The following is a 27,005-nucleotide window of genomic DNA, read 5'->3' as shown; positions in this document are numbered from 1 at the left end:
TGATTTAGATAATTTCTCTCCCATTATCAATTTTCAAACAAACAAACAAAAAAACCAACAAACCAAAACAAGACAAAAAAAGTGGAAAGTTACCCTCTCTATAGCTCCATCAGGTCTTAAACCTTTTATCACCACTTTTAAGGGAGTGGTCTGGATTTCTAAGTCCAAACCAAAGGATTCACCTTCCAAACGAATTAAATGAACAGTTTCCAAGCTATTGGGTTTAGAGCTGTCCTCTGTTATAGTCCTCTTGCTTTGTGGGGTTATCCTGGCCACTGGCTTGTGGCCAGAACCAAGATCCTCATTCTTCTGTTTAGCGGAACCAGGGCACTCAATGCTCATCAGACTCTTGACTCTTGTGATGGCTTTGTGCTCCAGTTTTGGTGAGTTCTTGGATTCAGCTTGTTCTTTCAGACCCAAGGTGACAGGGCTGCCCTCCAAGGCATTGGGAGAGCCACAGAACTTTCCAGGAAGCAAATGTGAGTCCCTAATCTGCACAGAAGCCCTGTCCTCCACCTCCCGTCCTGAGCTGCCCAAAGGAGAAGTCTCTATAGGACACTCAGAGGCAGGCTTCCCAAGGTCATCTACTTGCAGATTGTTGATAGCAGCTGCCACAGAAGAATTTGGGTTGATCAACCTGGGGTCCTCCTCAGCCTGAGACGGAGTAGAGTCTGGGAGGGATCTGGGAAATGGAACACTATCTCCATCTCTCACAAACTCCTCTTCATCACTGGTATCTTCAGCATCGAGGCCAATCTTCCTCTGTCGGAGGAGTGGGCTTCGGGTAGATTGTGGGCTCCCAGGAAGGCTGGTTTGCCTGGTAGCTTCCAAATGCTTATGGGAAAGTCCTGACACCTTCCGGCTTCCAGATGATACAAGACTGTTAGCCCTGGCTTTTCCTGATTCCTTGGAAGCTGGGAAAGAATGAAATCAAATGAAGCATTAATTTTCCTTCTAGCCTGGGTTTATGCCATCATTATCACCTTTATACAATGATTTAGTATTTCTGTGTAATATAGTTTAGTATATCACAATGCCTGGTATATATTGTATATTAAGAGGTTACTGCAATATGCAATCCCATTAGCCCCCACCCCCACCCCAACTGGTCTCTTGATGGTGACAAAAACAATAATTACAGCAGATAATGTATGAAGTACAACAATAGATTTGGAATAAGAGGAATAATTCTAGTTCTGTTACTACTCCTGTGACTTGAAAAAATGCACTTGAAGAGGCTGGTTTGGATGGCCTCTTAAGTTGCCTTCTGGCTTGAAATCTAGGCTCCTAGAAACTAATTTTTATATAGCATTTTAAAGTGTGGGGTGCTTTTCATACATCATCTTATTCCGCCTCATAACACCTTTGTGAGTTGGCCCTGAGAGGTATTCTTTCTGCTATTTTAGGGATGAAAAACCTTTTGGGACAAAGGGATAAGTAACTTGTCAATGGACACAGAGCTAATAAGTGTTGGGGGGTACTGTTTGAATTCAAGTCTTCTTTCCTCCAAGTCCACTGTGCTAACTGCTACAGTCTAGTTTCCTCACCTAAGAATACCAGATCTAACAGGAGACAGAAAATAGCCTTTTAACTTTTCCTTTTCTTCCTCTTGAAGTGACCTCAGTCTTTACCCATTTCATGGATGATCTGGCTAATTTCCACATTTTTCTCTTCTGGAGAGTGAGAGTATATATACTACTTACTCTGTAATGGTTAGTACACTATGGGCATAAAATAGAATTACCACAAGAAATAACTTCTTCTAATGGGGGTAAACTATTCCTCCATTCACCTGCCCTGACTTGATATGACAGAACTTCCAAGCATCCTTGAATGTTAAGAATAATGAAAAGATTGTTATAAATTAAATTGCCAACCTTGTCTACTTATTGTACAAAGGTGGCTGGCCATCAGTAGTAATAGCAAGATAATAGCCAAGGGGAATATTTTTAAGGAATTTATTAACAATAATGAAAAGATTATAGCTATGATTACCAACCTTATATAATCTTCTGCCACTAATAGGTAGCATATATTGACAATAATAACTCACATTTACATAGTGCTTTAAGGCTTACAAAATGCTAAATAAATATTAGCTCACTTTATCCTCACAATGATCCTATGATGGAAAACCCTATGCTGTAGTTGCTGCTATTAGTCCCATTTGACCCAAGGCTAAGAGTAAAGTGACTTGGTAAAAGCAACTAATACTAAATACCCTATTTAGCTGTATAGAAAAGTATAACATCTTTTTCAGATGAACTTTTCTTGTTTTAACACCATTAGCCTCTGAGTTAGTGAAGGAGGAGTAACTTCTTCCCCATCAATTCTCTCCCAGAATCGGTCCTCTTGCAACAGCAACTATGTGAAAATAGCAGGCTGTGAGGAGGCTCCTAGGTATACATGGGCTTACTTAAGCTGCTGGGAGGAAGAGTGCCATCATCCAGAGAGTTGCTCCCCCTCCTCTGGGGCAGATGTTCCTCATCTCCAGAGTGGGCAGCCGCAGATTCTGAACAAGACAAAGGGCTCAGGACATCTTGTGGAAAATATTGTGAGAGTTCTGATTCAGAACTAAGGGAGCCCTGCCGAAGAAAGAAAATGTTAGATGGTTGGCGATGGTGGGGGAGGGAGAGCAAAGTTTATTTATATAACCATAGAACACACACAGCTCATTTGGCACACTGAGACCACCAAAGTAATTATTTTACTTTTTCCTGGAATCACATTATTCTAATCTAAATTCAGTCATTTGAGATAGCTGGAACACTAAAAAGCTTTATCAGTATACTTAAGAATTATTATTTTTTAAATCAATAAATAAAGTACAGCAACATCTGCCAGCCAAAGGCTTAGGGGTCCTTTTTCTACTGGGTCAGCAAAGGCTGAAAAGTTATTCTCTCTTTGAATCATTTAAAAAAGTTTTCATTATAGAAAGTCTTTTCTTTCTGGGTTTTACCATCCAAGCCTCTCATTCTTTGGGTACATCAACATTCTTCGGAATCACAGAAGGAAAAAATTAGAGAAAAACTGAAGGTTAACTGGTCTAACCCAAAAGTTTAGCAAAGGCCAGGAGAATTTAAACACCACAAATCCGGTTAGCCTTTATGGAATAGATTGGGAGAAATCCTGGGGGCTACCCAATACGTGCATGTCCCCAAGAAATTAAACAAGCATTAGTCTGATTCTTCTATTTTCTAAAAGCCCATGGGGACAAAGACAATGACATTCTTAGGTGAAAATAAAATGTCAGCCCCATGCAATCTGGAAGTACTAAATAGGAGGTGTTATTTAGTTTACTTCTCTCCAAAGCTTTACTCTAGCCTCCACTTTATGCTTCTTTCCAGGCTCAAGGGGGCCACCATATACTCCCAGTACCATAATCCTGCTTCTTCAGCTTTACTGTCTTCAGAGTCCTTTTTCTGGTGAAACTTCCATGGCCCTACCAGTCACCAACAGAGTTAAGAGATGGCATCAATGAACAAAAACAGCAACCCTCTCCTGCTTCTGGTAGCAGGGAGGATCAACCCATCAACATGGTCTATATTTTAAATTTGAAAATCATCTTGTTGGGTTTTCTCTATTTTTATATCCTGAATCATTTTTCTTGTGGATTTCCCTGGATATATAGTTAATATGAAAAACCCTCCTTTTCATCTTGTTTGTCAAACTAATCCCACAAAAAAAGTCCTACTTTAGGATCTCACTGTGGGTTTCCTGAAGGTTAAGCTACTAAAACTCAGTCTTGGCAGGATCTATTATATCAGAAAGGCTTCAGGTGTAATAGGTGCAACACTCAAGTGTTCTGAGGACCTACTTCACTAAGTATATAGAGATTCATCACCAAATCACCAGTATCCTGGAACTTGTCAGTGGGTCTTTTAGTGAAGACAAAAGGAAAATAACAAAGAGCCCTCAGGCCTATGAGACACCTTCTATTGTCATTTGTGGGAATGTGTTGGAAAAGAGGGCAGAGGAGGGCAAGAACTGAACACTTGGTACTCTAAAGAGAACAGATCTTTATCCAACATACACCTAGAGGAACTGAGAAGGAAGCCTCTCCCATCTGCCTTAATTCAAATGCCTTCCCTCTATTGATTATTTCCAATTCATCCTGTGCATAGTATATCTGTATATTGTTATTTGCATATCTTTTCCAGCAGCCTGGGACTTTCATAAGAGCAAGAACTGTCTTTTGTCTTTCTGTGTATCCTGAGGGCTTTCTGGCACATCGTGGGTCCTTAATAAATGTTTGTTGCCTGACATAAAGATCAGAAGAGACACAGGACCAGAAGAGAAGGTGGACCAGTCACAGAGGGAGAAGAAATGCAAGGCTTGTAGGTTGCAAGGTTAGCTGTCATGATGCCCAGTGACTAGAAGCAGCCCCTAGTGCTGCATGTGGATGACTGTGGAAGATTTGTGGGAGAGCATGGACAAGACATATCATATGAAAAGAGGCATGGACGAGGTATAATCTGCCCCAGTGAAAGGCATACTTAGATCAATGAGATCAAAGATCCATTGAAAGGCCTGATATCTTTAATAATAGTGTTAATATTCTACCTATCTGACAACACCAAGAGGCAAAATTCCTGGAGATCACAAACTCAGATTTGGAAGTAACCTGAGAGATCTAGTCTCACCCACACAGAATTCCTCCTACAATGTCCCTGGCAAGTGGGAACTAAAGTACCATCCGGGGCAGTTCATTACACTTTTTAATAGTTCTGTTTGGATTTCCTTTATCAAAAATACAAACCTATATATCTCTCTCTCCCTCTCCTGCCCCTACCACACTATTCCTAGTTCTCTAAGGGCCAAGCAAAATCAAGCCAATCCTTTTCCCCCACGACAGTCTTTCAAACTGGTAAAGAAACTCAAAGCTGCCTTTTCTATAGGAGAAACATTCCAGATTCCTTCAACTGATCTCTTAAATTAATCTTATAAATTCAAGTAACAAAAAACTTTCTCCTGGACATGGGAGAGACAGTTTGTCATTGTCCTTCCTAAGGATATGGTCCTGGAACTAGGAAGACACTACTTTAAATGTAACCAAGTCAAATGTAATAGGATTACAAGTTCTCTCATTCCTGACATTAAGCTTTTGATGCAGGCTCATATAATAGCATGTTTGGCTGCCGCATCCCCAATGACTCAGTGAGATTTCAATCCTTTCAAATCTAGAGGACCATTTCACATGACATACCTAGAGCCCTCATTTCATCTGTTCTGCACCTGCCCAGGTAAGATCTTCTGAACACAAGTGCAAGATATTATATTTACTCCTATTCTTGTCTGTCTCACTAGACTTAACCTAATCACCATGGCCTGACAAGATCCTTTTTGGATCCCAATTCACTCATCTAATGTGCTTTTGTCTTGGTTTTATGTCACCTACAAATAATTAAAGCATGCCCTCTTTGCAGTCATCTCTCCAAGGTCCTGGCAGAATAACTGCGAGATGTTGATGTGAGCTGAACCCCTTTACCCGATTTGCTAGTTCCAGGAAGCGTTTCATGGTCCAGCTGAGTGAAGTAGCACCATCTCCCTGTCTTGATTTTGCTGTAAGTGAAAGACTCTTCAGGGGAGTACCTGTGGGGACAGGAAGTTACCATGCAGTCAAAAATAACCGACCTAACCTACAGGTGGCAAGCAGGTGCCTACCAAACTAACTTCCTCTCCCTGTAGAACTCCCCCTGATAAGCATGTCACCCTATGCAATCCATGTGGAATGCCTATCCCACCAATCTTGGTCTAGTAAAGATGATTCTTCTTTAAGAGAAATTACCATTTCTTTATGAAACCTTCCCTGATCACCCTAGCTAGCAATGATCAATCTCTCCCAAATGCTGTAGCATTTGTTAGACATATGACACATCTTGACTTGTAGTGCAGTTTTGCACTTCAACAGTTCATTCTTTATAAAGTCTTTTTTTGAAATGTTTTATTTATATTTCTCCAAGACTGTCCAATATGCCCCTGCACCTCACACAAAGGAATTAAAAGAACAGAAAGAAAAAAAAAATAAACAAAAAAACCAAATCTGATTTATATGCAGCATTCAATACTTCTGGAGCCACCCCCAGCCCTCTGTAAAGGAGCAGTGAGGCCATTCTGAATACTTTTATATTGTCCTTTATTAGACTGCAAATTCCTTAAGGGCATGGAACATGTCTCATGCATGTCTGTTCCCACCTTCTCCAGCATCTAATACAATGCTTTACATATAGTAGCTCAATCAGTGGTGGTAGGCTTGAACACATAAAAATCTCCCGGGCAGATGATAAAAGCAAGGAAGTCCTATGTACTGGAGACATCATCAGTTTGGAATTAACCAAGAGGGAAAAAGACCCAGATTTCAAACTAAGGCTACAGGTGATATTTCATGAACAATATCCATATCCTAATCAGTTTGCTAATCAAATTCTTTGTAAATGATGAAGATTGATTTATTCATAAAATTTATTTCTTTATGGTTCATATTTCATATAAATTTTAAAAATTAATCTACTTATTTTAATAAATTTCTATTTTAAGAGAAAATTATCATTCTAGTAATTAAAATTTTAGTTTATTAATTAAAATTTTAGTTTATTAATTTATAATTAAATTTTATAAATTTTTAAAAATCTATATGAAGATGGTGACTTTGTGGTGCTAATTCAGATCTGAATAATGTACTTGATTGATCATAACTGTGCCTCTATTTTTAATAAATTAATCCTGGTTATAGATAACTGGGTTTTTAATGGTACCTAAAAGGTTCCAGGTCCCTTTTTTTCTTTAAAAGAAACATTGTCTCTTCTTAACAAACTTTTCATTTCTCAAGTTCTGTTGTGTTATGTATATCCTATGTCAATCTATAAGCCTGCAAAACACTTTTTATTATGAAACTCAGTGTATGGTTTTACATTACTATTCTATGCTGAAGCCTCAGTCTTCATCCTTTCATTGTAAAGTAGAAATGTGATTAGCTATTACAGCTCAATAGAATTTAAATGTCAATAAATATGAGTCATTTTCAGGTCTATAAAGGAGAAGTATATTGTAGGACCTAAAGAAAAAATCTTTTCCATATCACTTTATTTCTACCTGTCCCATTTCAAATATATCATACATAAAATGCATAAAAGATTCATTTATGGAAAATATTACTGAGAATGGATACTAGAAACTCTATGTAATTTCTTCTTAAACAATTATATCAACCAGAACTCACAAGTGGCTGTCCAAGAGAATAGTCTCATCTTCCCCAAAAGTTACCAGTCCTTGCTCTGGTAATTGAAAAGACTGACAACACATTGGAAGTGGAATGCTCAGTAATGATCTCCTGAATTCAGAAGTGAATGTGAAGTTGCCATACCTAAGACATGGGAGTAACTGGACTCTCTGCTCTCCCGATGAGTAGTATTAGCTATTGCTTCATCCATCTGCTGTTCAGAAACCTGAATTGAAGCAGAAGGCAGAAATTAGGGCTTTGTTTTTTCATTTGATTTAAGATGCAAAGATCACAGAATGAACATTAACCCTGTAGAATAAAGCAAAGCCACAGAAAGAGTCAAACCTCGCAATCATTCTTCATCTGAGTAATTAGTGACACATGAAAAGTAAAGAGATATGAGCAGATTCACCAATAAGCTTCACAAAATCCTTTCCCTGAGATTCTAGGAACCCCCCAAAAAACTACAATGACTCTCCTGCTGGCCTGCCACTGAATGAACATGGTATCTGACTGCAACTGTTAAGCTCTTCCTTCAGTGACTATCTCCCCATTTTCTTATATGGTCAGGGTTACTCAAGACCTGAGACTGATTCCTCTCCTGAGGAAATGGGTTGAGGAAAATTTGCCTGGAGGAGCATCTTCCTTTTTTGTTAGGTTCCCTCTAGAGCATTTTGATGGCAGGTGTTTGTTGTCTTTTCTGGTATCCAAACTTTGGCCCCCCACAGAAGATTGGATTTTTCTGTTCCTCCTGGCTCCTCCCCCTGATAATCTTGCCCTGCTACCAATCATAGTTCAATCCTGTCTATGAGCAGGTGCATGTGCCTTGGAAAGCCCATACCATTTGAAATATGGAATGGACTCTCTTTGTCTCAGTCAACAAGACATTACAGGATCTGAATGCTATTCTCTATTATTTGTGGGTCATCACTAATCCAGGACTTTTCAGTGTTTCTAATCTTGCCTCTGATATTTACCATGAGACCATGGGCAGGACACATTACCTTTCTGAGTGGAGATTGCTTATAGTATTGTTGTTCTGTATGTAAAGAGTAGTCTAATCTACATCCAAGAAAGAATTCCCTCTACACAACACAAAGTCTCCAGTGGAGAGGAACCCACTGCCTAATGCAAGGTGTCTTTTCCATCTGCAGATTGCTTTAATCCTTAGAAAGTTTTCCTTTAAACTAAACCTAAATGGACATTTTCTACACCTCTATTCTAATTCATTTACTCTCTGGGGCCAAGCAGAATAAGTCTGACATCTCTTCTAGGTGAGTGATCTTCAAACACTTGAAGGCAATTATATCCAAATATTCCCAGTTCTTTCAGCTGTCAGTCATTATGACATGACCTCAAGACTCTCCATCATCTTTTATATTTCTGATAGATGTAAGATAGGATTTATTGAGATTTATTTATTGCCTTTGCTTCTTCATCATATAGAAGGAGGTCTGGTACATAGTAGGAGCTTAATCAATATTTGCTTATTGATTGATTCTGGCTGCTCTCTACTGGGCTCCCTAAGGTTTCCCAATGTCCTGAAAATTTAGTACCCAGATATCTACACAATACTATGTAAGTGGGGAAAAATATAGGGGTATGCAATTAATTTCTTATGCCTTGAATCTTTGTCTCTTGAAATGCAGTCTAGACTAATTCAGTAGACTAATTATTGGTCATTCCAATTTGGTACAATTTTTTTCACGTTTATGATGATAATTAACATACTTAAATATTTAGTACTCAAACTTTTCAACAGTTGTCATGAAACTAATTTTTGAATGCAAAAGCAGAGGAGATGTGGTTTTGACTTGATATAGCTTTTTGAAGTACCCAATAATATATTTAAGTACAAAAAGTGATACTTCAAAGAAAAATACAGAGACAGTTTTAATCTTTAAATATGTGGATTTAAATAAGATTAGGTATGAAGCATGATCACTGAAGAAAAAATTATAATTATGTCTTGATTTTCACATAATTTATTTTCCATTATTCTTATTGAAATTCATAGAAAAATACCAGTGAAAGAATTTTTTTTAAAAGTAGACAAAGTCTAATTTTGAATGAAAAAGCCAGGAAAAATATCACCCTTAGAAACATTGGTTGGTTTTACCTTGATTTGGTTTTCCCATGATTCCAGACATCCAACATTTGCAAGTTTGAGTCATTTCTTTGACATTGAAAAAGATAAAATAATAATAATCCTGTTGACTTTCTTAAACATAGGAACTATTTTCTAGGAAGTTCTAACCACATTGAAAAACCCACCTTCTTAATCTTCATTCCAGAAAACAGTTTAGAAGCCCATTTCACTTCATATGAGTTAGAAGTAGCTCCAGAGATAGGTCCAGTACTCAGAAAATCTAGCCTCAAACAATTTGACTATTCCCAAAATGCAACTCAGCAATCATGAGTAAACAAAAGAAAAAAATCACTGTGGTATTTATCCTGGAAAAATATAAAAACTATTGAGGCTCATATATTCAATAAAAGAATGTATTATTGTCCTGAAAGCTAGGGCAACTTGAAAATATATCATACAAAAAACCAGAACTTTCACCAAAAATCTAGGATAGCTTTACAGCTAAGAGTGTCATATTGACCTCCCTGGGAGATGAAGCCCATGAAAATAGTACATTTTCCTGAGATATACTATGACTTTCCTAAGATATCCTTCTAACTTATACTGAGGTATTCCAGCAACACCCACCATAAGAAATTATCACATTGGAATTAGAAATATGAATTAACATGTATTTATTAGTGAACAATGACTGGAATGCCCTTTAGCAGTTTATGATACTGGCAAATTCTACTGTGGTGTTTTAAGATGAGCTGAGTTTCAGACTCAGTCATTGTTCAGTACTTTACTGGAAAAAATTGTGAAGTCCAATCTATACTGAAGAACTGCTGAGGTTTCACACTACTGAGAACTTCTAATTTTTTGCTGAAAATTGTATTAGTGAAGTCATATACTCTTGGTGGGGAGGAGCAACTTGGTACAGTGGATAGAATACTGGATCTGGACTCAGGAAGACATCTTCCCAAGTTCCAATTCAGTCTGGGAAAGTCACTTAAGGCTGTTGGCCTCAGTTTCCTCATCTGTAAAATGAACTGGTTAAAAAAATGGTAAACCACTCCAATGTCTTGGCCAAGAAAATCCCAAATGGGGTCACCAAGAGTCAGACTGACTGAAAAAATAACTGAACAACAACAAAATCTTCTTGGTCCGGGAAAATAAAGTTTATTTCTGAAGGGTAATGACAGCTGATTGGTTGGTTAGGGCTGCATTGAAAGTTAAGGTCCTTGAAGGGTAGCTAGGTAGTGCAGTGAATAGAGCAACAGCTATCGAGTCAGGATAAACTTGAGTTCAAATCCAGCCTCAGACACCTAACAATTGCCTGGTTGTGTGTCCTCAGGCAAGTCACTTAACCCCACTGCCTTACAAAAAAAATAAAAAAGTAAGTTGAGACCTTTGACAAGCAAATGAAAGCCATTCCATCAATGAAGTAAGCAATACCAAAACTATCACCCAAGAAGAGAATTAAAGAAGTACAAGAAGAGTAGACTGATCAAAGAGAAGAGGAATTAGATAAGAAAGGTAAAATGTGATCACCAAGAGGAAAAAATAGCTCATATATACATTATGCTTTAAAGTTAGCCAAGAGGACAAAAGTGCAAAAGACTGATGAACAGAAAGACAAGCTAGCCAGAAAGGAATTAAGGGAGGTAACTAGAAAAGGACCATGGACCTGCTACATTGTTCCACAACTGTTCTACAATTTTGTATATCTGTCTAGAAATCTGCTACCCCCCAACTTCATGGAACCAGAATCTATTCAAGAACTAGAAATGAGCAAAAAAAGGCCTCTGAGCAATGTCAGAAGGCACCTATGCTCTATTTCAAAGACAATCTTTCTGATCTTTGCTCAAACTCCACTTAGCCTGACATCTCCACACAGTTTAATCTATCTTCATCATCTCGTTTCTCATCCCAGAGCAGCACACTGGATAGTTCCCATGATTTAGAATTAGAAGAGAACTTTAAAGGTTATCTAGTCCTATTCCCAGGGAAACTGAGACCCAGAGAGGGTGAGTCATTTGATTAATGACACACAGGTATTAGGTATCAGAGTCAGGATCTGAATGATTATCTAAATCTAAATCCAATGATATGTGGGTCCAAGCAGGAAAGGAGTAGGGAAAAGGAAACAGAGCTGCTCAAGAAAGATATGCTGAATGTTGGGGAATATGAAAGCCAATAATCAGAGAATGTAAACAGTTAAAGTATGAATAAATGGGCTGTTTACATATGGTGGAAAGGGTGCACACATTGATATGATCACAGATTCCTCCTAAATTCATAACATGGTCAATGTTATGATCGTAAAATGGCCAACAAAAGTTGGTCATTTCCCTAGTTAACAGATTTTTTTTTGCACGTTATATTTCCTTTCTATTGGAAACATCTTATTTACCCCTCCTATTCACAGCAGAAAGGGCAAAAGGACAGACAAAACACTGTAAACAAAATCAAAAGAAATGTAGTAAATTGGGAAACAATTTTTACAACTAGTATATTTCTGATAAAGGACTGATTTCTAAAATATACAGAGAACTTTTTTCAAAAAAAAAACAACAACAAGCTAACCCCCAATTGACAAATGGTCAAAAGACCGGCAAAGGCAATTTACAGATGAGTAAATCAAAGCAATCCATAATCATATAAAAATTTGCTCTAAATCACTACTCATTAGAGAGAGATGCAAATTAACGCATCTCTGAGTTACCACTTCATACCTCTCAGATTGGCCAATATGACCAGAAAAGACAATGATCAATGTCGGAAGGGATGTGGGAAATCTGGGACACTGATACATTGTTAGTGGAGCTGTGAACTCATCCAACCTTTCTGAAGAGAAATTTGGAATTATGCCCAAAGGGTAACAAAAATGTGCATACTCTTTAATCCATCAATACCACTACTAGATCTATATACCCTGAAGAGATCATGAAAAAGTGTAAAAATATCACTTGTACAAAAATATTCATAGCAGTCCTGTTTGTGGTGGCAAAGAATTGGAAACTGAGTGAATGTCTATCAATTGAGGAATGGCTGAACAAATTGTGGTAGAACACTAGTGTTCTATTAGAAACCAGGAGGGATAGGAATTCAGGGAAGCCTGGAAGGATGTGCATGAACTGATGTGGAGTGAGATGAGCAGAACCAGAAGAACACTGCACAACGTAAACAGCAACATGGGGGTGATGATCAACCTTAATGGACTTATTCTTGCATCAGGGCAGCAATCAGTCACAATTCTGGGTTATCTGTGATGGAGAACACCATCTATATCCAGAGAAATTGTGGAGTTTGAACAAAGACCAAAAACTATTACCTTTAATTTTAAAAAAAACCCTATTATCTTAGTATGTAATTTTGCTATCTCTTCTATTTTTTTCCCCTTTAGGATATGATTTCTCTCTCATCACATTCAACTTAGATCAATGTATACTATGGAAGCAATGTAAAGACTAAAAGACTACCTTCTGTAGGGGGTGGGGGACAGAAGCTATATTTGGGGAAAATTGCAAAACCCAAAATAAATAAATAAATAAATAAATAAACAAATAAATAAAATTTTAAAAAAAAGAAAGGGCAAAAGGATTTGAGGTAGAAGAGTCAAACCTTCATTCTTCTACTGAGTAGATCATGAACCTCAGTTTCTTTTCCTATGACCCAATGTTCTCTTTACCTTTCTCTCATCTTGTGCCATCATCCTCTTCCTGCCCCCCTCTCAAACTCACTCTCTCTCTCTCTCTCTCTCTCTCTCTCTCTCTCTCTCTCACACACACACACACACACACACACACACACACACACATCTGTCTCTTCATTTTTCAGTTCCAAGATCACTTGAGACAGCACCTTGAGCAATAAAGTTCAGATGCTAGGTTCAGAGATCTCCAATTTGGGAGGTGGGGGAAGGGAAGGACCTACTCCAAATTGTAGCCTAATAAGTTAACAATTACTTAATCACTTAAATATCTATTCAATTAGAAAATGTTCCTTGATCACTGACATATAACTAATTACTCTCACCATATAGCTAGGTAGTATGATATAATAAAAAAAACCTGGGTTCAAATTCTGGTTCTGCCAGGAAAATCATCTTGGGAAATCACTCTTTGTGCCTTAATTTCCTCATCTGTAAAATGAGGGATTGTGAAGGGCAACCAGATAGCACAGTGGATAGAGGACCTGAGTTCAAATCCGACCTTAGACACTTAATAATTGCCCAGCTGTGTGACCCTGGACCAAATAATAATAGCTAGAGCATTTATATAGTTCCTTAAAGTTGTAAAGTGCCTTACATTTATATTCTTAAAATTACTTTATCCTTATAACGATCCTGAGAGGTAAGTGCTAATGATCTCAAAGGTCCCTTCTGGCTCTATGACTTAATATATGTATAGAGCTTTTCCTTTTCCCTTGAAGATGTCCCCAGTAAATAAATATGGTAGCTTTTGCCCTTTCCCCTTGTAGGTTTCCCCAATAAATAAGGAGCTTTTCACCTTACCCTTGAAGATGTCCTCCAGAAATAAAAAAGTCTAGAAGTTCTGAACCTATGTTCCCAGGACCCTGAAATATCTAGTGTTTTTCTCATTTTTCATACAAAATATCCTCAATAAACAAGTTTAAAAGAACCCTATTCATAGGAAGGGCATGGAGGAGTACAATGAAAAGTTTAATAATCTAAGTCTAATAAATATAATCTACAGATTTTATAGTCTTTAGAATTTTAATACAACATTGTGATGTTAAGTTACATAAGTGATCTCTCTGTTGGGTAGGAGAAAGGTTTCCATTATGAACTTTAAAAATTAAATACATGAAATTCTTCAATCATACAGGGCAAGAAGCTGCCTTGTTATTCTACTATAGCACTTCATGAGAATTGCTTTTTAAATGATCTTAAAAATAAGCTTTACTATACAGTTTATCTAAAAGGTCCAGTTTTATTTATTGCAATCATAATTTAGAGGAAAGAAGAATCACAATCCAAGGGATTTGAAGTTCAATTTTTCATAACTTATAAAGCTTTCATTTTTTTATTGGCAGAGGCACACTAACCTCAAAAGAGAAACTGGCAATTTCCTGGACACACACCCTTAAAGTCCTCTCCTTAAGAGAAGGAAACCTCCTCTCTTCAGACTCAAGGAGATTTCTCATTCTGATAGGGACATTTTATGAATTTAGCCCTAGAGTGCTAGAGAAACACCCAGACAGAAAGATAAAAATGCCCAAGAGTTCACTTGTTCAAGTATATCACTTAAATCTGAGAACTCAGACAAAGATTTCAAATGGTGACACAAGTCTTGTTAAAAAGTAGTGTAGCTGAAGCTCTTATTTCACTGACAATTATTTTTGCCTCTCCTGATAGGACCATAATTTGTCATCAAAAATTTATCACTGATTTGATACAGAAAAAACTGTTATTCAAGATAGGGATCGAACCTGGAAAGGGAACTTTTCATGAGGAAACTACTTCTACCAATGCAGGTCCATACCTTTTCTATGGCCAGAGAACTGCATAGTTAGCCAAAAGACTAGGTGACTTGCTCATGGTACAGAGCCCGTATATGTTATGGGAAGGATTTGACTTTAGGTCCTCCATCTGCTTTACTAGACTTGCCTGTTGCCTCTCATTAAGATGACACCATCACTACCACCACTCTTATAAGACTTCTCTGTGGAAAAACAGAGTTTGAAATAGAACATTTGAAAGGTTCTGCAACCTTTATGAAAATGTAATTTATTGCTAAGCATAATTTAGTGTATTTGGACTAAGTGGAAGTCACTGGTAAACTGCTATGAAGATTTGACTTTTTTCAAGATGGCAACAGTAATTGTGCAATTATTAAGAATACTGCCAAAGCACTGTATGCTTAAGAAGAAAAAAGATTGGATTACCATCAATCTATTGCTACTCTCCCTCTACCAAACTCTACTATTAAGGTCAAGATCTGGGTCCTACCTCCACCCAGGTAGATTAGGCTTGCTTTCTCTATTGCCTCAGAATGATAATCATGATCAGGTTTACTAACTCATAGACCTGGTGTTCTTGTCAACTTTAGAAATATTCTCTGCCTTCCTTCTCTCTTAGAAGTGAAATTTGGGTTTAAGGTTATTGCACTATTCCCCCCTACTTTTGTATGAAACAAAAGGTAACTCTTTCATTTACATAGAATATTTAGCATTAATTCTGTTGGTCATAATTAGGATCAAGCAAGTTCATTTCATGTGAAGGGATCAGATCAATCAATCACTATTCCTGACTAAGTAAGGCCAAGCATTTGCCTTTTGGTTGGGAAATCCATAATGCACCCTCTTTAAACCCAAGGGGCCACATTCCATACTTCACCTTTGGGTTTGGATGGCGACTAATGATGAGGCTAACCGGTCCTGGACCACACTCACTCAGAATGGCATAGGCTTCACTTAATGCAGCATGGCGAAGGTTGACAGAATTTGCTTCTAAAATTTGGTCACCACGGCTAAAGAGGCAAACATAATTAGCATTTCAGTTAGGACTTGGCTATTTGCAAGAAATTTCTTGGGGAAGGAAAAACATTATCTCTTAGTATTTCTCAAGTATTTTTCTCTCTTACAATAAAGTACCCCACTAAAACTACACAGTAACAATGTTTGAAGATGGATGTCTTATTTTGCCAACTTTCTACCTAAAAGGCAAAAGGCATGTTCAGAACTATGTCCAAAAATAAATTTTTCACCAAAACTTTAGGTTGAAAAAAGGCACTCCCTATCTCCACTGGATACTGATACCATGGCAAATCATTCATAAAATCAACTCAAAACAAATTAGACCGGATGTTGGCAAAGGACATTGTCTACCACCCTGATGTTTTCATAAGAAACAGAGACAAAATAATTCCCACCACTGGTTTCTTTCTTCCTACCATCTTGAAATGATTAATGCAACATAATTTACAGAGAAAAGTTCATAAAAGCCTGCACAAGAATTTATAAAAACCATTTGAAATTTGAACTAATGAGAAATTTGGGACAAGTTGCCTATTTTCCCTTTAAATTAGGGACAGGGAAGTCAACTTTATAAAACAAAGATTCTTTTGTATAAGGATTTAAGCATGTTCACTTGGTGGGCTCCAGACATATGGAAGCATTCAAAAAAGAATCATCTTGGGATGTCATTGAAGAAAATATATACTTCCAGTAATCAAAAAAAATCTGCTAATGTGTTTTTGGACAATTTGTTGAGTCTTCTTTTTAAAGTACAAATTCACAATAAAAATCAACTAATGATATATGTTACAAAAGATTAATAGAAACCCAAAAGACAAATGCAGATAATACTATTCTAAAAATCCTCCATCTACCCTAGGGTACCCAAAGCTAAGAGGGAAGCTATATGGCTACTAAGATATAAGAAGCTTGAAGCAATGTGCCTTCTTGCAGCTTGCTAGCTGGTTATGAATAGGTAGGCAAAGCTCTGTCCCAGGTATCACTGAAACAAGTCACCAAGTCAAATAAATTGGGAAGAGGAATGTTAAACATAAGATAATGTTCACCTGGGGCTGACATCTTTTGACAGATAAAACTCTGCTCAACATTTTTCTACATGCAAGCTACAAATTAAATTCATTTCACTACATCCATTACTCATCAAGATGCATATGCATTTCTAGCTGAGTATAGCCCTGTTGTGTGAAAGTCATCTTTCTCAGGATTTCTGAAACTGGCTCATTTGCTCAATGCTAACAAGCTCACATTTTACCTTAGTCCACTGTCCATTTTGGCTACTGATCCTGGAGCAAGGCTATGAATATAGATTCCTGGAGGGCTATTTTCTAAACTCACACAGCAGACACCAATGCCTAATCCAACTCCTGGCTCTGTGAAAAGAAGAACATAAAGGACATAAAAAGGAAAGAAAAGAAACAGGTGAAAACAATTTTATCTCTTTTGAAAGAACCCACAGCACAGGTCTATCTAGGTTAATGGAACAAATTCCCTTTTCTGCCAATAACTTCAGATTTTGTGACTGGAACCAGAAGGTGAACCATTACATACTTATCCTTTTTTATCAGCCTAGCCCTTTCCGAAACAACTGTTTAAGAGAAAGGGGTATAGGTTCTGATAATTAGGCAAGTAACTGTAGAATTGAAGGCCAAGTATCAATTGTTTTCTTAAATGATTCAACACTACCTTAATCAGGGACTGATTATTAAAGTCCTTGATTCACTCCTTCCTTTGACCTTCTAGTCATTTTACTGCTTCAAAAGCAAGTCTATCAAGATGAGAAGAAGACAAATAAAGTTGAGAGTGATTGATTTTGGGGAAAAACCATCTAGTTTCAAGAATAACTGACCAAAAATTGTAAATCATCTTGAATTATTGTTGTAGGTGGTGTTTAAGAAGGGGTTTCCTTATCTTGCCTATGCTAGAGGAGCAGAGATTACTCATGGGTCTCAAACCATACCTCACCATCACGGGTACCTAGACCTGCTCTATTTCTGACCTGACCTAGTTTACTCTTTCCTTAAGCAGCCTGGTATCTGCCACTCTTGGAGGCACACCATATTGGTACCAGATTCAAGCACCATATTGGTTTAAGCCTTACTGAAGCTCAGGACTCTTGAGCTCAAGCAATCCACTAGCCTTTACTACTCCAATAGCAGACACTGTAGTCATGTGCCACCAGTCTGAATTAATATTTTAAACAATTTCTAAATTCCTCTCTTTAGTTTCAGAATCAGAGTATACAGTACATTCTTCACTCTACGATATATGATACTTTTTTTTAAGAGTGTTTCACTGGGATCCCCCCCCCCCCTTATCTACAATGACTCTAAGTACCACTTAGGATCCCAGGGACTACCTGGAAGGCTCAAATGGTAGATCAATTGTTTTTACCATGCAAGAAAAGTGAACCTTCACATGACAGTATGAACTCAGAAAAATTCAACATGTCAGATGGAACTCAGAAGAAAATAGAGAAGTAGGTTATAAAGGCTAAAATATTCTTTACAAGGAAACAAGACCCATTGGGGGAGCACATCATATCACCTTTATTGAGTGTGACTTCCATGACAATCCTGTCCTTGGGTCCTGGGCCTTTTCGACCCAAAAAGGAAGAATCTCCTTCATCTGAACCAGACACAGGAGTTGCTCCACTGGTATTAAAGTTTGGGGAGCTGGGTCGGCTAACTGGTGTGGGTGTTGGACACGGAGTAAGGCTTGGACTTCGTAACCTTGTGCGTACTGTGAGGGTCACAACACCTTTCTTGAGTTGCTATAGAAACAAGAACATCAGGAGAGCAGGAATTTAGAGTGCATTTATACCAAAAAAGGGAAATAATACCATCAAAATTAGAAAATAGTAAGGAAAAATTAAGTTAGCTAAAAAGAAACAATAAAACCTTTTTAAAAAATTAATAGAAAAGAAAAAATGCAAAAGAGATGTTTTGTTACTATCTTATAAAATTATATACACTATATATGTTATCTGTTATCTACATATATTCATAAACATATACATTTAAAAACAAACTACATAATAGAAGCTCAATTTCGTATTCAAGCTTCTAGTTTTCTTTGTTTTTGAAATATTTATTTTTATAATGACTACTAAGTTTATAATAAAGAGAAATTTAATTATAATTTAAAAAAAATTGGTTTCTGCTATAATTTTGTTACCTTAAAGGTCTGAATGGCTTCTTGGTGGGTCAGTCCCTGTAGGGATTCTCCATTAACTTCAAGGATTTCATCCCCTAATAATCCAACAAGACCAAATTAACATTCATCTAGAGTCTATAGAAATATAATAAGTAGGCCATTAGGACAGTAATGGCAGCCACAAGTTATTTGATTTATTACTTGTCATAAGATGACTTTGGTTGTTCCAATCTTATTTTCATTAGTTTCAGCTCCTAAGGTGGTAATAAAACTGGCCAGTTAATGATATGGAGTCTTATTCATCAACGATCCTGACTGGACTTTAGTCTTGAATGAAAACAAACTACCAGATGCACTATTTGATTCAATTCAACAACCATCCATTAAGCATCTGACATAAATGTTGGAGACAAAAATGACTAGAACAAGTAACAATCCTTTCCTCACCAAGCTTACATTTTAGGTGTGTAAACCATAGGTTTTATTTTTGAGCCAATAATCAGTTTGGCAGTAAATGCTCCAATTGCCTAGAATTAAAGTGTGATGACATCAGTAGCAAATTCTTTTCATCATTACCTAACCCGAGCAACGAATCATTAACACATAGAATTTTCCAAGTCACTTCTACATGGATGAGAGGGTAAGCTGCTTAAATCACTACCATAATCAGACAATAGTTACTAAGGACACTGAGACAAAGACTAGGTCCTGAAACCCAAAGTCCAAGGTAGCCCTGCCTTTGGAAATCATCCAATTTTGAAATGCCTGTCCTTCCCAATGACATTTCCAGGCATTAGTCATTGAGCTTAAAAACCATTTTATGTTCCTGTCTAGATTGTTATGTAATATCAGATCCTTCACTAATAATTCTAGACACATCTTTAAAAGAAAAAGCATGGCCCAGACATTTAAAGAGTTGCCTGGTTATGTCACTAGCTGATGGGAAAGAGTTTAAACATGTTGCTGACTCTTTTGAGATGTGAGTTCTGCTTCATATCAATAAACAAAGTTAGTGACAATATGTACCCTGTGATTTTCATGGCTCAGTCTATTCCCTGGCACCACAGCAAAAAAGAGGATAAAATAATGGCCCAGCAAGGATGAACAGATGAAAAATAGAAAGTACTTTCACAGATGAGGAGCATCCACACCTACTGCAAGAGTCATAACTAGATATGTTCTGATACATAGGGTGTGGATCTTGAGTCACAAGATAATTTGTGGGGAAAGACCCAAGAAAATTCCATGACCCTTGCTGGGGAGACTACTTCTAAGGAAATAAGTGAGATTGCAGGCTAGGGATAATTCACCTGACACAATGCCATAGTACTTTCTGATTTACCTCATTCTTCTTGCTAACTTGCTCAGCTTTCTCTTAAAAGAGCAGAAGAGTTATGAATGCTGTCTAACTCTGGCTGCCATAAGAGAAGATCTTAGTTACAACATCTGAACACAAGAGCACAACATAGTCCTGAACTGTTTGATATGAACCTAATCTGTGGTTCCTTGTAGAAAGGTTCCTGGGAACCTTGTAGAAAATGACAATACATCATATTCATCTGTTCCTAGCCTGCCCTTGCCCACTTGGGTTATGTGTCCAACCAGAGATAGAATGGACCTTAGAGGTCATCTTGTCCAGTCCCCTTGTTCAACCAATGAGGCAATTAAGACCCAGAAAAGTAAAGTGACTTGCCCAAGGTAACATGTGTAATACTGAAGAAAAGAATGCTATAATAGAAATGTTGAGAGACAATATTTAAGAGGATCAGCCACACAAAACTATTCTGAGTTCTTGATCCTTTCTGCATCTTAAGCTCATCCTGCCTTGCCCTATTAAGCAAGATGAGTTTCAAACACATGAACTGAAAGCTAGCAATCCATTATAGAAATGCTATGGCAGTTTCATTTTGTTCTGAAACTAAAGACAAAAACTACACTAGGGAGTTTAACCCTTTCTCATCTGCTGTGAAAGTAGTAAGTCTGCTCACATCATCTTGTTCAAGCATAGGTTTCTAACATCATTTCCACTAGGCAGAAGTCTCTAGCTAACTCTCTACTAACTGATGAGATCCAACCAATTTAATGTAGCAACATGTTTTTTAAAACGACTTGGAAAATACCGATTAAATCATGCAGGAAAGGAAATCTGTTCAAGGGAAAAGTAGAGATTATGTAATGCTAACTTCTATTTTAAAAACTCCTAGCATTTGGTGTTCATTTTGGCATTATGAAATAAAGGGCTAAGAGGCTCAAATCAAAGACACAAAGAAAGACACATAGCTTGTCTATACTAAGGAATAATATTCTTAGTTTCTAGTATAACATATATTATTAAACAATCTGCCTCAGAAAAATTCAACCACAAAGGAGCTCTTCCACTGAAAACTGCATTTCTCTGTAACAAATTTCTAGAATTGTCAATACAGTCGTGGACCTGAACAGGAATACAAGGAATTTCAATGGAGTTGGCCTATCTTTCCATTTTGTTGGCAGGTATCAATTCACAATTTCCCAAAGCCTTATTTTCATGATAAAGTGATACTCTCTCACCTTCTTTCAGTCTTCCATCTTCAGCAGCTGCTCCATTTGGGAAAATTGTCTTGACAAAAATCCCCATGCGACCCCTGGCTGAATCCTGACCTCCCACAATACTGAAGCCAAGACCCTAGACCCAAAACAGAAAGATATCTTTTACTGACCATAACACAATAAAAATTATACTTAATAAAGAATTGTTTTTTTTAAAAATCATCAAAAGACTAACAGACTCCCTTCTGTGGTGGGGATAGGGGAGGGAAGCAAGATTAGGGGGGAAATTGTAAAACTAAAAATAAATAAAATCTTTCTAAAAAAAATAAAAATCATTAAAAATCAAGTGGAGACTAAAAAATGAATTCTAATGAATTTGTGAATCAAAAATAAAGCACAGAAATATTTTCAGTAAAGATAAAGACAATAATAAGAAAACATATCAAGTTCCCTATCCAGAGACCACTGCTAATGTGATCATCTCTTCAAATTTAGCAAATGTAATATTCTAAATTATTTGGGGACAAATTATGGCTAGGATTTTCTTCTCCAATTGTTTCCTATGATCAACTGTCATTCTCATATGTTGCCTTTAGAAGTTTAAATGATTCTGAGGAATAGGGAAACATTATTTCATGCTACAGTGGTGCTATACTAATTTATTCTTTTCACTTCGCATTACAAATGAAGCATTTAAAAAGCCTTGGTCATTTATTATCCTAGAATGGAAAGCCATTAGGCTCACTGAGAAGATTTAATGGGGACTAGTTGCGAGGACATAGGATCTACGTTTCTGAAGAAACTTAAAAATAGGGGGCTGCATTCTATCAACAAATTACGTGACCTGGATCAGATGCCAATTACTTCTCAAAGGATGGGAGGCAAAAAGGAAAAAAAAAAAGACATGTAGCTGATTCATTCTCTTCTGAGCTCAGAAGAAAAGAATGTCCAGAGGAGTCACTTAAAACTACGTAACTCGTACTTTTAAATTAAATTTTTTAGTTAATCATTCTTTTAAATAAAAACAAAGCAATACTAGCTGTAGATTGAACAAATTGCCTCAGAGGAACAAAATCATCCTTTAAAAAGCCCTCACCTTGCCTTGTCCTTTCATCAATACGATATTGGAGATAATGGAGGGCTGAGCAAGTCTCCAAGGGGATTCCACCTGTGCAGTGCTCAAGGACCGAGTTGACTTCTTCACAATATGGTATTCCTAAATAAAACCATATTGGACAACAGTCAGAAATTCATTTATTTATTTTGCTATTATATCTTTTGTCTTTCCATTAAAAACATCCTCTGATACCTTAATGCAGTGTGCAGATTGCCCCAGTTTTCCTAGGTTAAACCAGAAGACAGCAAACTCTGAAAGGTCCCTATGGCAAGTTTTCAGCAAGGGCCCCAAGATGAATTATGCTATCTGTTGTCAAGGTAATAACTTAGCCAAGATTGGAGAGGTTTATCCCCAGATTGCTCATAGGGAGATAAATTTTTGAGCCATAGCAACTCTTCTCTTTTTAAGGTTTTTGCAAGGCAAATGGGGTTAAGTGGCTTGCCCAAGACCACACAGCTAGGTAATTATTAAGTGTCTGAGGTCGTATTTGAACTCAGGTATTACTGACTCCAGGGCCAGTGCTCTATCCACTGTACCACCTAGATGCCCCATATAGCAACTCTTGGGGATGATCTGCCATCAAGGGTCTACAATGTGAAGAGTAGGAAATCTCCACAACAATGAAATCTTAAAAGTCTGGAAATCCTGAAGGAGAATCACCCACAAGAAAATTCCAGCTTTTAAATTCCAGCATGATGGACACCATGAACACTTTCTTCTTCTTCTCCTTCTCTTCCCATAATCACGTTCACACTAACATGCCATTCACTTTCACTGGAAGAAACAAGACTAGTGGGCTGTATTTTGGATAGTCATGGCTGCAACCGATTACCTTTCCCAGCATGTATCGTCCATGTGTAATTTGTTTTTAGAACTCCATTAGCTTGTTGTGATTTCCTGTCTATGCAGATTGCCACAGGAGCATATTCCTTGCATCTTGGATTGTAGCCCAGGATCTGGAAATCTAAAGGCCCTTGCGATTCTGGGTGACCATCAATGATCTGGTTCTCATTTGGCAAACATTCCACATGCCCTCAGACCCAAGCCCAGGTCAAAATCATGGTTAGAAAGTATCAGCATTTCAAGATCTTATCACCCACTACACAGACACACATGCATAACCACACAACCCTTGTTCCATGTAAAAACACAAACCTCATACACACTTGGAGAAGTCATATTCTATTAAAACTCTACTGAGTCTGCTATAGCTATCTATCTAATCCTTCATCTAGAGAAAAGAAAATATTTTCCTTTATATACCACACTCTCTACTTCTGGCACACAGCAACTCAAATTCTGACCTCCCCCTTTTCAGTAGATTAACCACAGAATATGGGCATACAGCAGAGTGTGGTATTTACAGCATAAATAAGAAGTTATATAGTTATATATCAAAGTATGAATTCAGTTTAGTTCTCTGCTATTCTTCATAAAGTTTAAAGTCTTATAACACAGGACATATAACTTGATGATTTATAGATTTTCCCAGAACTTGCATTTATGCCAGCATAAGCAAAAATAAAGTAAAAGTCACTTCTCATTTAATGAGAATTTTGAGATCATAGAGTATTTCTTGTCATCTTAAATTTTGTTTTTCTATCTACTGAGGCAGAAATGAGTTTTTGGCACTGACATTTCTTAAATTCTTCATTACTTAAAACAATTCTCCTTTTGCAACTTGTGATGTTAGCCTTGTGGATTTTAACACATAAAAAATAAATGTGTCTGTGTGTGTGTGTGTGTGTGTGTGTGTGTGTGTGAGAGAGAGAGAGAGAGAGAGCAAGAGCAAGCGAGAGAGGGGAGGGGCATGGAAGGTATGGTTGAGTATGCCTTTCCTTAAAACTATCATGGGATATGATTGATTCTACTTCATCCTGTAATGTGGAAGCTTTTTCTTGGACTGGCAAATGATCTTGTCTTTATCATATTCAATCTCTTCCCTTTTCAAAACTCTAACAGATCTGTGACCTCACTGACATGAGTATGCCATGCCTATGCCTGCCTATCCTGTGTGACTCTCCAACATTTTATTCAACTTATTAGAGGTCTTCCTTGCACTTCCTTGATACTGCTAGTAGATCAATGAAACATGTGAAATATTCATGAATTATCTCTCACTCTTGATGTGACTAGCCTGTCTTCTTTATCAATCCTATATTTCTTTGATAATATCCTTTATATTACTTGTCATGCATGCAACTCTTTGGGTGATTATCACTTGGGAAGCATGCCCTGCAAAATTTCAGGGTTGGAAGCAATCAGCACATTACTATTTGAAGGGAATCTTTCTTCCATATGGAATATGTGCCAAATGACCTCTCCATGATTGTGATTAACACTTTTAGTGAGCAGATGTCTCATTATTTTATGTCTTACTTGATACTAACAACATAATTTATCTGTGTTTTTATATCTTTTGAGGAATCATATGATTTTGACAAGGAAGCATGTTACACAAATAATTTAAATATCAATTAACAGACAAAAGCAACAATAAAAAGCTGGCATTTATATAGTACTTTAAGGTGCTATTATTTAGTACTCAGAATACTGCTGTGAAGTAGATGATACTAAATATCCTCATTTTACAGAAAAAGAAACTGAAGAATACAGAGATTAAATTATTTTTCTAAGGTCACATAGAAAATGAGTATCCAAGGCAAGATTTGACCTCAAGTCTTCCCAACTCTACCCATTGTACTCAACTGACTGCCACAAGAATTAGCTAAAAATAAGTGCCATGAATTCTTATATTCTGTTTACTATCTTTCAGTCATTTTTTGATGATGTAGTTTAAAGTAGAACATAGCTTACTAAAGAATAGCTGTTTTCGTATTATTTTCATTTTATTCTATATGCTCAATCTGAATGTGGGTTATTCTCATAAAATTTCTACATCTATAGAAAATTATACATGAGTTGATAGCTATTGATATTTTCTCAGTTACCTTTGTTAAAGTAAAAATAATGTCTGGAATTTTTTTCCATGTCACTGATATCTTCCCCTCCTTCAGCTATATTGAGAATTGATGCCTTCATACCTTCAATAATGTGTTGTCTCCAGTAAAGAATGCCTTGGAATTTTCTTGGTCTAGTACAACTGATTTTCCATCTTTATTTCCTTTGATGACATTTCTACTCCCTTAAACAACACACCTGGGTATTTGATAGCAAGAATCCAGATGTGATGGTTTTATATAATTTTTGGTGAAAATATTTTTTTAAATCTTTACTGAGGGGGCAGTTAGGTGGTGCAGTGCATAGAGCACCAGCCCTGGAGTCAGGAGTACCTGAGTTCAAATCCGGCCTCAGACACTTAATAATTACCTAGCTGTGTGGCCTTGGGCAAGCCACTTAACCCTATTTGCCTTGCAAAAACCTAAAAAAAAATCATTACTGATCTTTTCCATCTTTCATCTCTTTGATATTCTTCTGGCTTCATTTTTTAATGCCCTTGAGGTTATGAGATTTGGGTCTCTTTTCAAGTCCCTTCTAAATTTGTTTTTCCTTTCCACTGCTACAGGATGTCTTATATGATAACACTTCTCATGACTTTTTTTTTAATCATTTTTCTGCTGTGAAATTTTATAAATGAGTTTATATTCTAAACTGGTATTGAACCTTAACTTCCCTTGATATTCCTTTGGTTCAGAGCTAGTCAAATATAGAGAATTTGTTGCCTAAGGAAAATTTTAGGTTCTTTTAAGCTATGCTGATTTATAATTAGGTGGACTTCTTCAGGAATTGTTATAATTGGGTGTTGTCCTTTCTTCCATCTATTTCCTTTTTTGGAATTAATATTTTATTTCAGTCAGTCAATTTGGGTTGATTTTTTTCATGGTATCACACACACACACACACACACACACACACACACACACTTTTTCTTTTGTGGTCTTCAGGTTTCCTCAATGGAAAATAATGCTCACATTGGTAATGAGCTATTTCCTGCCTTTTAAAATATAATTAATTTCATTGTTGTAATTTTATTTCGTGATTGTTCATACATGTTTGATTCTTTTGCAGAAGTATTTGTGAAGCTTCAATGTGGGCCTCAAATCTCTAGACTCAGAACAGCACAAAAATGTCCAAACTTTTTTTTTTTGCCATCTTTACCTTTGCATTCAAGTCATTCTATATCAGAGTTTCTTCCCACTAATCTCTCTTTTCCTATCTGGAAGCATCAGACAATATCCAACATAAGGTCTCTCCTAGATATTTGGGATAGCCCTCTCTATTCACAATCCCATTATTATTTTCTTGTTTGGGAGGGAAAGAAAGAAGGGAAACCTAGCATAGTAGAAAGAGGACAGAAAATGAGAAGAAAGTAGAGGAAATGGGTAAAAGAAATGAGGGACAATGAGAATTAGGGTATTATGAGAGTATGGAGCATCTCTCCTTTTTAAAAACTT

The 27,005-nt window shown here is 36.9% G+C and overlaps 1 protein-coding gene across 8 annotated transcripts in view; it reads right to left on the bottom strand.

Annotated features, from left to right (window-relative positions):
• PDZD2 (PDZ domain containing 2) overlaps positions 1-27,005 on the bottom strand; it is a 511,304-nt gene that overhangs the window by 48,644 nt on the left and 435,655 nt on the right. For all 8 annotated transcript variants that reach the window (XM_074207985.1, XM_074207983.1, XM_074207981.1 and 5 more), the window contains 10 exons: positions 22,570-22,689; positions 21,495-21,609; positions 18,966-19,039; positions 18,336-18,561; positions 17,044-17,161; positions 15,652-15,784; positions 7,364-7,445; positions 5,489-5,592; positions 2,417-2,585; positions 94-914 (listed from right to left, as the gene is read on the bottom strand). In XM_074207985.1, the coding sequence (XP_074064086.1) occupies positions 94-914; positions 2,417-2,585; positions 5,489-5,592; positions 7,364-7,445; positions 15,652-15,784; positions 17,044-17,161; positions 18,336-18,561; positions 18,966-19,039; positions 21,495-21,609; positions 22,570-22,689 (1,962 nt within the window). The remainder of the gene's footprint in view (positions 1-93; positions 915-2,416; positions 2,586-5,488; positions 5,593-7,363; positions 7,446-15,651; positions 15,785-17,043; positions 17,162-18,335; positions 18,562-18,965; positions 19,040-21,494; positions 21,610-22,569; positions 22,690-27,005) is intronic.

Source organism: Macrotis lagotis, chromosome X (genome assembly GCF_037893015.1).
Source record: "Macrotis lagotis isolate mMagLag1 chromosome X, bilby.v1.9.chrom.fasta, whole genome shotgun sequence".
Taxonomy (NCBI): Eukaryota; Metazoa; Chordata; class Mammalia; order Peramelemorphia; family Peramelidae; genus Macrotis; species Macrotis lagotis.
This window is presented reverse-complemented; position numbering and strand designations above follow the sequence as displayed.